Raw genomic sequence first — 13581 nt, 5'->3', positions numbered from 1 at the left:
GCCCAGCGTGAGTTTCTCTGGATGGGGTGCCTCATCAGCTGTATTTGCCTAGAAATCCTCCCTTACAGCCTCAGATGTCAGAGCAGTGTGGTCCTGCTTGGGCCAGTGCAGCCCAGAGCGGAGCCTAGGCTGGGCCTGGCTAAGTCTGCTGTCCCCAGCCTTCCAGGGGCCTGTTCCTGTGTAGAATGAAAACACTGCTAGGTGCTGCTTCATGCTCCCTCCAACATATTTGTGGAAATGTTCGTTACGTTTCCATCCCCCATCTCTCCAGGGAAGTCAGTGGGTTTCAACCAATAAAGCTGTAATGGCTGGAGTGGGGTCTGCGGCCTGGTGGACCCGCTGGGGGCTGCAGTTTAGAGAGCCCGTGTGGGGATCGTGTGCCTGCCTTCTCACGGGTCCTTCTGAGCTCAGGGCTCTCTGTGTGTCACTGAATGCACAAACAGACCCTGGGATTCAAAGATATCGAGACAAGGGCCTGATCATGTGGATAGTAGACTTTTGGGGGAAATCACTTCATAAGTTATATAGATGTTTAACCACTATGCTGTATACCTGAATGCCAACTGTGACTTAAAGATATTAAAAAATGGGAAAAAAAAGAGACACAGCCCTGCCCTGGGAGTGTCTCAATGCTGTTGAGTCAGATACACTTGACCAAGTCCTGGCTCTCCCGTATCACCCCACAGTGTGACTTGGGATGACACCTCACTTTCCCATCTGAAAAATGAGGAGTTGGCCTCGGCCAATGGTTCTCAGAGTGTTTCCTTTTCTAACAGGGCCTCCTTTACCCCCCTGAAGTAAAATTCATGGATAATGTAACCCGCCTTCACCCAAATTCTTAAAAATTCTATATAATGTTTCAGTTGCATTATAAAGAAGAAATACAAGGGAAAGAACTCATAGGTAATGTGTGTTCCCCATGTAAGTGCTTAGGCATAACTGTGCCGAAGGCGGGGTAAAGTCGTCAGCTGCTTGCACCCTGTGTGCAGCATCCCCAAACTTGTCAGCTACAGACACACAAATGTCACAAGCAGAGTCACCAAGAGTGACGTGATTTTCTGAAATGGTGAACCCCTCCTGTTTAAGTTCCAAACAAAACACAGTATAGTCTCTCCTCAATTTACATGGTAGTTCCATTCCTGGAAAATTCAGTATATGTTAAAACCATGAAAAAAGTACTTTGTGTTTATGTGTAAATGGAGCTGTGTTCAGGCTTAGCTGACCAGGTTGCTTGTTTACAGTTATTTTGAATACCTGGCAAGATATTCAAAAGTTAGTGTAGGGCTGACCAACCTTGGCCGTGAGTTGTCCATCTCTGGCTCTTCCATGAGTGGCTCCCAGTCATTGTGACCACCAGAATTCCCAACCTCACCCCCTTGCAATGATTTTAAGTATACCCACTGGGATAGAACTCCCACCCTAGAAAACCCTCGCTGCCATTATGCCCCTTGTGCCCCAGTAGGTGAGGAGGCCGACTGGAGCACTGGCTAAAGGTCCTTAAGGAGGGCAGAGGAAGAGAACAAAAAGCTCTTGGCACAGGGCTGGTCAAGGAGGGCTTCCTGGACCAGGGGCTCTGGGAACTGAGTGTTTTCAGAGCTGAGGCCCTGGGAAGGGTTTTTTTCCCTAAAACCAAAACAACTTCTGTGGCTTTCCTGGTAGGCTTTGCCAGCCTTTCTGGCCATACTGTGGAACAAATTGTCTTTTCTACAGTGTCTAGAGACTCTGAGCCTCTCTGAGGGATGAGGAACCGTTTCTACTGCCTGCTCTGTGTTGTATTTCTGATGGTGCCCTTTCCTGGAGGTTGAGGTGTCTTTCCGAAGAACGGTGGTATTTTCTCAGAACAACTGATCCTTTCCAGAGAGACTCAAAATGGAGGGAAGGGATTTTAAGATGCTGTCATCTCATGTGTACCACCATCCCCCCCCCTCGGTGCTGGAGCTGTGAATTTCCTCCCTTGCCCTTATGTCTTCCTTCTTTATATATTTTTTAGCAGGGAACGGGGGAGGGTAGGGGGAGGAGCAGCATGGCCATGAATAGGAGTTAACTAATTAGCTTGATTTAAGTGGAGGATGTTAAAAAAAAAGGCCAAACATGAAATAATAAATATATGCCTGACATAAACATTTATGGTTCTGTATTTACTGAAAAAACACAGATGGAAATGTTTGTCTTTGAGAAGTTTTTATAGATTTCAACAGCCATTTCCTCTGGATTTCTTGTCTTTCATTACTCTTTTGGCTGTTTTGGGCTTGGACAAAAACAAAGGGTTTTTGGTGGCCATCACTATTGCTCCCTGATGAACTGGGCCAGGCACAGGTTCCTGTGGGACTCAGGGCACCCTAAGAAGTGATGGATCTCTAATCAGAGAGGTCTGGGATTTTACAGTCTCAGAATCAGAGAATCTCATGTCTGATCCAGGACATCAGAGAATCTTAGAACCATAGTAATGTAAATGCTTAGCTTTATAAAATTGCATCATCTCAGAATGAGGGAATCATGGAATTTTAGAATCCCAGATGCGTGGAACTTTCTAACCTTAAATTTTAGAATCATGATGGCTCAGTATGATGAAATGTAGAATCTGAGAATTTTAAGGGATATCAGAATTTCTTTACTAGGCTACTCTTCCCCACCCGTGGGAGATACTTAAATCAGCTAAATATGCGCAGTGCTTTCTTCTGCCAGCCCTTGAGCCACAGCTTGTTTTGTTCCCTCCCTGATTCAACATAGAATCTCTGTTCTCCTTCTCCCCCAGGAGGCACACTAGTAGTCATTTACACCTGGTGTGGGTGCAGCCTTTCCAGGTTAGGAGCTAGGGAAGTGAGAGAGGCCTTGGAGGCAGTAGGAGAGGGGAGAGGGCAGAGGCTCCCTCAGACCCACCGTGAGGAGAGGGAGCCCTGAGTCCTGAGACACAATGGACAGAGCATCCCTCCTGTCAGCCACCTTATCTCATGTGAATGTGCCTATCTCCTTTAGGGCTGTGGTGACTCCTGGGTGTCCTTCCTCTTAACAGCTAACTGAAGAGAAGATTAATGAATAGGAAAATAGGTTAGTAGACAATGTCTAGACCGAAGCAAAAAGTTAAGAAAGGATGGAAAATTCAGAAAAGACCATAAGAGATATATAGGACATGGCCAGGTGGCTCAGTTGGTTCAAGTGTCATCCCATACACCAAAGGTTGCAGGTTTGATTTCTGGTGGGGGATGCAACTGATTGATGTTTCTCTCTCTCTTTCTCTCTCTCTCTCTCTCTCAAATCAATCCTTGGGTGAGGAGTTAAAAAAAAAAAAAAAAAGAGCCCTATGAACCTCAAGCAGAATAAATACAAAGAAAATCACACCTTGGCATGTCATAGTCAATCTACTGCAAACTAAACAGAAAGAGAAAATCTTAGAAATAGTCAGGAGTGAGGGGAGTGATACAGTGTCTTCAAAAGATTTGCAGATAACTTTTCAATAAAAATTGTGAAATCTAGAAGACAGTGAAAAAAATCTGTAATATACTGAAAGAAGATAACTGCCAACCTAGAATACTATACCCAGTGAAAATATCCTTCAGAAATAAAGGTGAAAGAATAACATTGTAAAACAAACAAAAATTGAGAGAATTCTTTGCCAGTAGACTCACAGTTTTTAAAAAATCTTCATGCATAAGGAAAAGGATTCTGTATGGAAGCAGGAAGAAGGGAAAATATTTAAATAAATATTGACTATACAAAACATGGATAATATGTGGTGTGGTTTAAAAATATGTAGAACTGAAATATACAACAATAATAATTGAGAGAGAGAGAGACAGAGAAAATAGAGTCAAAGAGTCCTGAAGTTCTTGCACTTTTCAAGAAGTAGTAAGTGTACTCTTCTATATTAGGCTGTAATAAGTCAAGGACAGATGCTATAATTGCTAGGATAACTACTACTAATAAAAAGAATGTGTATTTAGCAAGCTAATAGAGAAAATAGAATAATAAAAAATACTTGATTAATCTGAAAGAAGGCACAAAAAGGGAGAAAAAGCATACAGAATAGGTGGGGCAAATAAAAAGCAGATAGCTGCCCTAGCTGGTTTTGCTCAGTAGTTAGAGCATCTGCCTGAGGACTGAAGGGTCCTGGGTTTGATTCCGGCCAAGGTTGCAAGCTTGATCCCTGGCCCCAGTCAGGGCATGTGCAGGAGGCAACCAATCAATGTGTCTCTCTCACATCGATGTTTCTCTCCCTCTCTATCTCTTTCTCTCCCTCCCTCCCTTCTTCCCTTCTACTTTCTCTGAAAAGCAATGGAAAAAATATCCTTGGATGAGGATTAAAAAAAAAAAGCAGATAGTAAGGTTGTAGATTTCAACCCAAATATAAGTTAGTTACATTTAATTAAAGGTAAATGGTATAAATGGATTAAATACTCAAATTAAAAACAAAATTGTCAGAGTGGATAGAATTTATTTTATGGAAGAATATTGCATTAATAAGGATGCTTTTGGTTGTAAGTGGCCTAAAATACTTCTGAGACAAGCTTAATACACTGCAGAAATTTTACTATTCACCAAGAGGTTCTTGATGCAACCAGTGCTGTGACTTAATTTCCCTACTGTCCTGATTGAGATGCCTTGGTTTACTGACATTGTCCCCAAACAACTTCCCTTGGTATGACAAAGTAGATGGCTTCTACTAGCTACCAGGGCCACATGCTTTCTCATTCACATATAGAGAATGAGAGGCTGTTCTCACCCCAGTCATCAAACAGAAGTTCCAGGCCTCTGTCTAATTAACTAACTTGTGTTGTGTGCCTATCTCAGAGCCAGTCACTGTGGCCCTGTGACTGGGGGGATGAGATCATGCTAATTGGTCCAGGCTTCTGAAGCTCACCTGGAGTGGGATTAACAAGAACAACCATGAGAGCCAGCACACATGGTGCTTACTATGTGCCAGATGTACTGTTCTTGATGCTTTACATATGGTATATGAACCCACTTCAATAAACTGTGGCACAGAGAAGCTAAGTCATGTGACTTAGACAAGGTCACAGCTAGTAAATGGCAAAACCAGAATCAAACCTAGTTGGTCGGACCTCAGAATCTGCACTCTTATCTGCTATACCATGCTGTCTCTCCTTCTTAAGCCCTATAGGTAGATACGGAAATATGGGGCCCTGTTGTGGGGGGAAAGGAAGGAATGAATACGAGTTGCTGTAGACTTGATGTTTGTAGTTTGTGCCCCCTCCCACCTGCCCACCAAATTCATATGTTGAAACCCTAACCTCCGGTGTGGCTTTATTTGGAGATGGGACCTCTATTAGGTTAAATTAAGGTTAAATGAGGTTAAAGATGGGGCCCCGATCCTCCAATAGGATTAGTGCCCTTATAAAAAGAGACACCAGAGTACATTGCACTCTTGCTGTCTGTCTGCATGCATGCACAACAAAAGGCCATATGAGGGACATAGTGAGATTGTGGCCATCTACAAACCAGGAAGCAAGCTCTCACCAGAAACCCAACCAGCAGCAATCTTGATCTTAGCCTCTAGCTTCCAGAAGTGTAAGAAAATAAATGTGTTGTCTAAGCCACCTAGTCTATGGTATTTTGTGATGGCAGCCCAAGCAGACCCATACACTAGGAAAATAATCAGCTGTGCCATCTCTGAATCCCTTAATGATGTGGAACAGTGTCTGGGCCAGCAGTGCCCTCTAAGCCTGAGAGAGCTGGGCTTGCACCGTTTACCAGCTGCATGAGCTTAGACAAGTCACTCTCCCTCTGGAAAATGGCATTAGCAATACTGGCATGGAAAGAGCCTCGTACTGGGCCTGGCATATAACAGATACTCTATGAACTTTAGTATTCATGATACAGTACTAAAAAAATAAAAAGCAGAGTATAAGAAAATAAGTATGTCTTCCTGTTTTGTTTGGTTGGTTGGCTGGTTTTTGTCAAAAATATATAGATATGCGTATGGAAATACACGGGTTTGTGTGTCATCATGCCTGCAGTGGCTCTCTCCGGTTGTTGGTTTTATAGGTAACATTTATTTTCTAATAGTTAGTTGCCTAGGTATATTTTCTAATTTTTTCATCCAACAAATATGTGTTCATTTGGTAGCAATACCAGAGTCTAAGAAAAACTCAGCCAATATGTGTGTTTCTGTACATAGCTGCCTGCACCTACATGTGAAACCGGCCCTGGGCTGCTCACGTCTTGGCCCTGGACTGGGTCAGAGCAGAGGGCTCCCTCTGGTTTCTCTGTGGTGCCTTCCTGAGGTGAGCCTGCTCAGGTTTTACTGGCCTCAGTCCCTGTAAATCTAGCTTAGCTTTAAAGGAGAATTTATGGAGTTTTTGTGATCTAGGATGAGAGACGACGGGCCATAAACCTGGCATGAGGCCTTGAGCATCAGGCTCTGTAGCTCTGGAGGCCCTGCCAAGCTTATAGTCCCCCACCCCCCAGTGACTGTGAACCCCCCAAGTCTGCTCCAGGCTGAGTGAGTGGGCCTCAGTTAGTTTGTTTCACCAGGCTGAGGCCGCCAGACATTTGGGTTTGGTCGGGAAGGGAGAAAGGGAATGATGAGGCAGTGCGGTGAGGCAGAGAGCCTGGAGTGTGGGTCAGCGTGGGCTCAGACTCTGCTGTGTATCCTTAGAAAGCTGTTCACTCTCCCTGGGCCTGAGAAGCAGAGCCTTGTGTCTCCCATTCTCTGGGGTCTCTAGATTCCTTCCTGCCCTGCCTGGCACTCCCACTGCTCAGAGGGGAAAGCTGGGGAGGCTCAGAGAGGGCTGAGGGCCTGCTCTGCACAGACCCAGCCGGCAGAGCCCAGGCTGAGATTCAAGGCCCCATTAGACTGAGGCTGCCCTCTGTGGCCACTGGTGCTCACTGCCTGGGAAAGCAAGTCTCCATTTTTGGAGACACAGATCACCCCAGGGAGGCCATGGTCCTGTCTCCCCACCTGCCAAGAAAGTAAAACTAGGCACCTTACTAAAGTGCTGACTGCCAGGGACTATGCCTCTGCATATATTATCTCATTTAATATAGCCACCCCTGGAGCTGGGTTTCATATTCTCATTTTACAGATGAAGAAACTAAGGCTTAGAAGGGTGACCTTCATTTAGGGTCAAACAGCCAGAAAGTTAATGGTGGAGCCAGGTCTTCAACCCAGGTGTGTGTGTGACAAAAGGTTGGTCCATTTCCCTAAGTGGCAGCATCTGGCATGTAGTAGGCATGAAATTGGACTTCGGACAGTCCTTTCAGCCACCTACCTTCCCAGTGTCTCCAAGCGCCTCCCGTGGGTCTAACCATGTGCTAGGAATGAGGGGAGTATTGCCAGTGGGGCCCAGGTGTCTAAAGAATCTGCTCGCTATGCGACTAGGACAAGTCTTTCCCCCTCTGGGCCCCCGTGTTTTGTATGTAAAGTAAATTGGGCAAAATCATGTCCTGGATGCTCTGACATTGAGCAGCTCTGGGGGCCCAAGACCCTTGTCCTGAAGGACTGACTTCACTGCTTCCGGGGGGAAGCAGGAGCTTATTGCACTTAAAAGCATTCATGTGCCAGCACGGAGTGTTATAGTCCTGACTTTGTGGTGATGTCGTGGAGATTCAGAGATCAAACATGTGGAGTATTTGGCATATGCTGGGTGTGCAGCAAGAAGGTGCCCCTTAAACTGCAGCTATTCACACAGACTGCAGTGAGCTGAGGTGGGGGGCTCAGGGAGGGCAGGAGAGACCAGGGAACATTCCAGAAGGAGATGCACTTCTGTTGAGCCCTGAGTACTCAGAGGGTTTCTGAGGTGTCAGGCCACCCTGGCTGGATGGGTGAGGACATGTGCAGCACAGCAGCAGAGCATCGTGGGAGTGTGATGTAACGCCCAGGTGAGGGGTGAGCCCAGGCTCTGGGGCCCTGAGACATGTTCAGGCACTTCCATTTATTGAATGCCCACCAGGGGCCAGCCCTGCATTCAGATACTGACAGTGGTTTTCACACCATCAACTCCACCCTGTAAAATTCTCCCCATTTTACAGATGTGGGAAAATCCTTCTAACTGCAAAGCCCTGTCTCTATCTGCTGTACTAGCTCAGGGGTTGGCAGATTACAGTCCAAGAGCCAATGAGCTGTTTTTCTTTCTTTCTTTTTTTAATGCATCCTCACCCGAGGATATTTTTTCCATTGATTTTTAGAGAGAGTGGAAGCGGGGAGGGAGAGAGAGGCATCAAAGTGAGAGACACATCGATTGGTTGCCTCCCGAAACCGCTCCTCCCGGGGCTGGGGTTTGAACCTGCAACCGAAGCGTGTGCCCTTGGTGGAAAATCGAACCTGCAACCCTCCGGTCCTCAGGCCAACACTAACCATGAGCCAAACTGGCCAGGGCTAGCGAGCTGTTTTTTCTAAATAAAGTTTTATTGGAACACAGTTCCACTCATTTGTTTACATATTGTCTATGGCTGTTTTTTACAGTCTAAGTTGAATAATTATGACAGTAGACTGTATGGTTTGCAAAGCCTAAAATATTTACTGTCTTGCCATTTATAGAGAAAGTTTGCAGACAAGGTGGCTGAGTCAGGGGATCCAGTGTAACTCTGAGCCCTACATTTGTTGAAAGCTTGAGCAAATTGTGTGACCACCCTCTCAAGCCTGCCCAACCCTACTCTTCAGGGTTGCAGTGAAGCTCATAGGTGATGGCTGCAAAATGTTTTGTAGACTGTAAGGTGCAGTGCCCTGTCAGCAGTCTGGCGCCTGGTGGGACCTAGAAGTCTGCTCTGCTTGTCCGTGAACGAGGAACAGTTGTGTAGGCCGTCCTAGACCCGGCCTCTGACTGCTCCTGGGACTGCAAGGAGGCGGCATCTGGGCCTGAGATGCTGAATGCATCATTGTCCCTCTCATGCAGACTTGGCAGGTCTCAGCGTACATTAAAATTCCTGTGGGGAGTCACCTTATATGTGGTACCGCTTTATAGCCAAGTCATTACGGTAATTTGCAAAGCTCTGTGGTGTGTAACTGGAGACATTTGCTTCAGATTTGCTGGCTGTGACCTCATTCAGGCTGTCTGGTCCTGCATTTAGTGACCCCTGAGCCTTGGGGGCTTGTCCTTTTGAATCTGGATTAAAGGTCATTCAGACCTGACCTTCCTGGGGATAGAATACTTCTCATACAGGGCCCTGCCTCCTGGCCCCATCCCAAGCTCAAGGATAAATGGGAGAGAATTATCATTATCATCACCGTTACACAGTACTTACTGTGAGCCAGGCACCATGCCAAACACATTGTGTTCATCATCTCACCTAATTGTCTACAGAACCTTGTGAAGTAGGTGTTAGCACCATTTTACAGATAAGAAAACTGAGACTTGAAGAGGAAGCTAAACCAAACTCTTACCTAGTCCCTGTGGTGCCAGTCCAGGCTCTATTATGGATTTGCTGTGTGACCAAGAGGTCCTTTCCCTTTCTGAGCCTCAGTTTCTTCATCTATTAGTGAAACAAATGGTCGGTCAGTCCCAGCCCTGATATTCTAGGTTTTCTCATCAACTAGTAAAAATGAACACAGGACCCCCTCACCCTCCAATCCTCCAAAAAAGATTCATTTACATGGGCAAAGCCAGGTTCAGGGTCTGGTCCCCTGTGGCACAGAGGGAGGCATGGCTACTGGGTGTAGCCCCGTCCCAGGGCATCCCCAGCCTGCCTCAGGGCAGCAGGGCTGATGTGCCCCTCTCCTTCCCCTGCCTTCCTTGAGAAAGACTCCACCCTTGCTCCCTGGAGATGGAGAGTGAGTGGGAGTGGGTCCTGTGATGCACTTGGGGACAGAGAGGCAAGACGCCAAAAGACGGGACAGCAGTGGGTCTCCTGGCTGACCTGGGTCTGGGGTGGACAGCAGTGTCAGTACCCATGTCTTTCTAGTGGTGGCAGCATCTCTGGGAAACATATTACAGTTTCCAGTTTAATTTTCAGCCTCTGAGAAAGCAGGTGGCCCTGGGTAGGGTTTGGCATAGGCCTTGGGATACCTGGGTTTGGGCCCTGGCTATGCCAACAATTAGCATGTGACCTTGGGCAGCTACTTGCCAGCCCTGGTGCTTAAGTCCCTCTGCAAGGTAGGGAGGCCCATGCTTTCGTCCGGAATCTGCAAGGGTTACACAAGACAGCGTTTGATGGGCTTGGAGCCCTAAGCAGTGCCAAACTGTGACCCAAGGGGCTCCTTCCTTCCTCCCTCTCAGAGCCGGCTTGCTTATTTATTATAGAAAAACCTCTAAATGTATCAGGCAGAAGCCAACAGGCCTCAATTGTTCATCAAGAAATGACTGTCTCTTCCCACATCTCAGCTCAGCCACTGGCTGCATGTGTGGCTTTGGATAAACCATTAAACTTCCCTGAGCCTCTGTGTGCTCGTCTGTAGATGGAGTGATCCTGCCACCTGCAGAGTTTAGGAGTCATTGTAATGGTGGTGCTTCGACTTCCCCAAAGGCCTCCCAATATGATCCTCACTGGAGTCACAGGTGGGGATGTTTGTGCAGGCGGGGGGGCCCAGTTGTGCATCACTTGGCTGAGGGGCAGCAGGACTGAACTTGGGCTTTAAAGTCTGAGAGACCTGGGTGGGGCCATAAGTCAAACCCAGACCCCTAATCTCCCCTCGAAGGCCCCTAATCTCTCCAAACCTCAACTTTTTTCATCTGTAAAATGGCTGTAATGGGCCCACCTCACAGGGATGGACATTCAAAAGTACTGAATGTGCCTGGGCCTAGGAAGTGATGGATGAATAAGGGCTTGAGGAATGCTGGGCTCCCCGGCGCCTTCCCGGGGGCTCACTGGCCATCGTTCCACACATTCTCCTAAGTGAAGGAGGGTAAAGTGACTCAGAGGTCCCCAATGGGCCTGGTGGGTCTTTGAAAGAAGCTCAGAACTGCCTTACAACCCAAAGACTCTGGGAGAAAGACCTTGGCCAAACAGCCCTACATGATGATTAAGCTCTCTCTGCTCCAAATACTATTAATGGTCATAAAATTATCCACAGTTTCTGAGGCCCAGTCCCATGGTTTGCCTCATTGGGACAATAAAATCCCATGCAGAAACGATTTGGAAAAGGCAAAGACCGCCAAGCAGAGACAGAGTTAAATGAGCGGCAGCCTGCTCTCATTAGCTCAGGCCATTCACATTTGTTACCAGGGATTTCTTTTTAATTAAAAAACAACCAAGTTATTAAAAAATAAGCTTGTGAGAGGCTGGCTGAGCAGCAGTCAAAGCCAGTGGGAGAGAGCGTTCCTCACAGCAGGACATGGGTCCAGGCTCTGGCTGGGAAGGTGACCCAGAGGGCAGCTTCTGAACAAATGTTCCTCCAAGCCCTCTCCAGCAGGCTTGTCTGGGAACCTGGAAATTTGTCTGAGCCCCTTACCTGCCCTAAGATCTTGAGAGCATTGCATTCTCATCTGCAAACTGTAAAGTGCTTGGCAGGTGAATGCTTGTTGCCTGTCCAGAGCTATGGGCACATGTTGAATTAGTTCAGAGTGTCTGGCCTTGGGGGTGGGCTAGAATTAGGGTGGGGTTGGACTTTTGGCTAAGAGGCCACTTTTCATTACATCGAAATTACGATGTGGGGTTTGGGTCTGGCAGGCCTGAGTCAGAGATCCAGCCCAGACTCTTACTAGCTGTGTGATCTTGGGGGAATAATTTAACTTCCCCGAGCCTCTGTTTTCTCTTCTGTACAATGGGGGTAATATACCCATACCTCCCTCAGAGGCCAGTGGATAGCCAGGGCCTGCACACACTACTTTGCAAGCGGTGCTCTGTCATTCTCCTGGTCCTTACCTTCAGGGCGTTCTGGTGTCAGTTCTTTTTTCATCTTAATGGTGTAGCTTGCTCAAGTGTTGACAGTACCTGGACAGCACTTGGGCCTGTTAATAATGCTTTATTACCTCTCTAGGGTACTTGATGCTTTTCAAAGTGCTATATGACAGTAAGAACAATTTCTACTCCCGGCACACCTACTTGGTGCCAGCACTGTGCCAGTGGCTCTGCAACTCAGTGCTCAGAACCTCACAGCGTCTCTGGAGAACTGGTGTGGCTCTCCATCTCACACCGGGGGCTGAGGGTCAGCTTCAGGGAGGGTCAGTCCCAGTCGGGGGTGGGGGCAGCCGTAGGGGCTCACACTGAGGTCCATAGGGCCCCCAAGCCCATGTATATCCTTTCCTCCTTAGCATAAGCAGGCCAGGTGCCAGGGCAGAAAGCCTAAGAAGTAGAGTTTCCGGATCAACCCTCCTCACACTATAGGTTAGAAAACTCTGAGGCCCAGGGAGCGGAAGTAACTTAACAATCATGCCTGACGTTTTTGTTACATGTTATGTAGTTTTTCAAGGACTTTCACAGCTGCTGCCTCAATTAGTCTTCACAGAAACCCAGTAGCTGGGCCAGGCAGATAGTTGGTCTGTCAAAGAACCATGGAGGACACAGAGGTGTGAAAACTGTATACCGTGTTTCTATGGCATAATGCAATTTGGAAAACAATGTAGATTGAGCTTTGGCGATAACAAGAATGGGTGCTGTTCAGTCAACACCTGCTCCTTGATGTATAATGTCAATGACTCTCACTCAGCCTGCTGGGCAGCAGAGCTCTAGCCTGGCAGCTCCAGCACAGGGCCGTGCAGCTTGTCAAATGAGCATTAGGTGATCAATGTGAGGATCGTAGATGCTGAGCTTCCCAGAGACAGGAGCTTGTCTGTCTAGTTCCCAAGTGTTTCCTGCACCTAGAGTAGTGTCTGGTACTATTATTGATCCTGCTGGTGATTATGGGAATTAAATGAGGTATCCCTTTGCCTCGGAACGTAGCAGGGGTTCAGCTAGTGTTGGCTCAAGGGTGCTCTGTGGCATGCTGTACCCAATGACTGCCCTCTCCCTGTACACCCCTGCAGGCTCTCCCCACTTACTTTGTCTCCTCTTCCTGTCTTTCTTTGCCTAGTGAACGGGAGCTACGGCCACTGCACGCCGGGCACGGAGAAGAGCCTGCTGGACCTGGACCTTGCCGAGGGCCTTGGCCCCGCCTGCCGCCAGGGCCTGTTTCTCCCGGCGGGAACCCCACCACCCCGGGGCCACCCTCCAGCCTGTGAGAGGCTGCTTCATTTTCCTCACGCCAGCAGGTATGTGCCCCATCCCCACCATCAGCTGCCCTCTGTGGACACTCCCTGGGGGCCAAGGACTGAGGGCCTCCAGACCTCACCTACTCTGCCTGGCCCAGGATTGCCAGGGACCAGCCAGAGCCCAGTAGCACAATGATGGCTGCCTTGTCTAGGCCCCGCACCTCCTGAGTTACAGGGCCTCATGAGAGACAAAGATGGTTTTATTGAGGTGTGTTTCCCCATTGCAGCAGCTGAGGTGGCTTTTCACAGAGAATAAGTCATTTTAGAAGAGGAAGATTTGGAGGGAGTTGGGGAGGGAAACCTCAGTTCAGGGTTCACACTGTCAGACCCTGGGCTACTTACAGAGCGGAGACGGGTTCCTCCACAGGGCCATCTCCCGCCCCAGGGAGCCATTGCCTCTCAGAACCCTGCCAAGTAACCAGCATCATCCAAGGCCTGCACATTTCCAGTGACGTCCGCCCCTGCAAAATGTTCCATTAGATTACATGAAATCTGCCTC

At 47.8% G+C, this 13581-nt stretch overlaps 1 protein-coding gene across 1 annotated transcript in view; it reads left to right on the top strand.

Moving 5' to 3' along the window:
• Nucleotides 1-13581, top strand: part of GLIS1 (GLIS family zinc finger 1) — a 569674-nt gene that overhangs the window by 480899 nt on the left and 75194 nt on the right. The window contains exon 2 of the mRNA XM_087820001.1: nucleotides 12905-13082. Coding sequence (XP_087676127.1) covers nucleotides 12905-13082 — 178 coding nt within the window. The remainder of the gene's footprint in view (nucleotides 1-12904; nucleotides 13083-13581) is intronic.

Source organism: Miniopterus natalensis, chromosome 9 (assembly GCF_054644295.1).
Source record: "Miniopterus natalensis isolate mMinNat1 chromosome 9, mMinNat1.hap1, whole genome shotgun sequence".
Taxonomy (NCBI): domain Eukaryota; kingdom Metazoa; phylum Chordata; class Mammalia; order Chiroptera; family Miniopteridae; genus Miniopterus; species Miniopterus natalensis.
The sequence above is the reverse complement of the archived record's forward strand: the minus strand, read 5'-3'. Positions and strand labels throughout refer to the sequence as shown.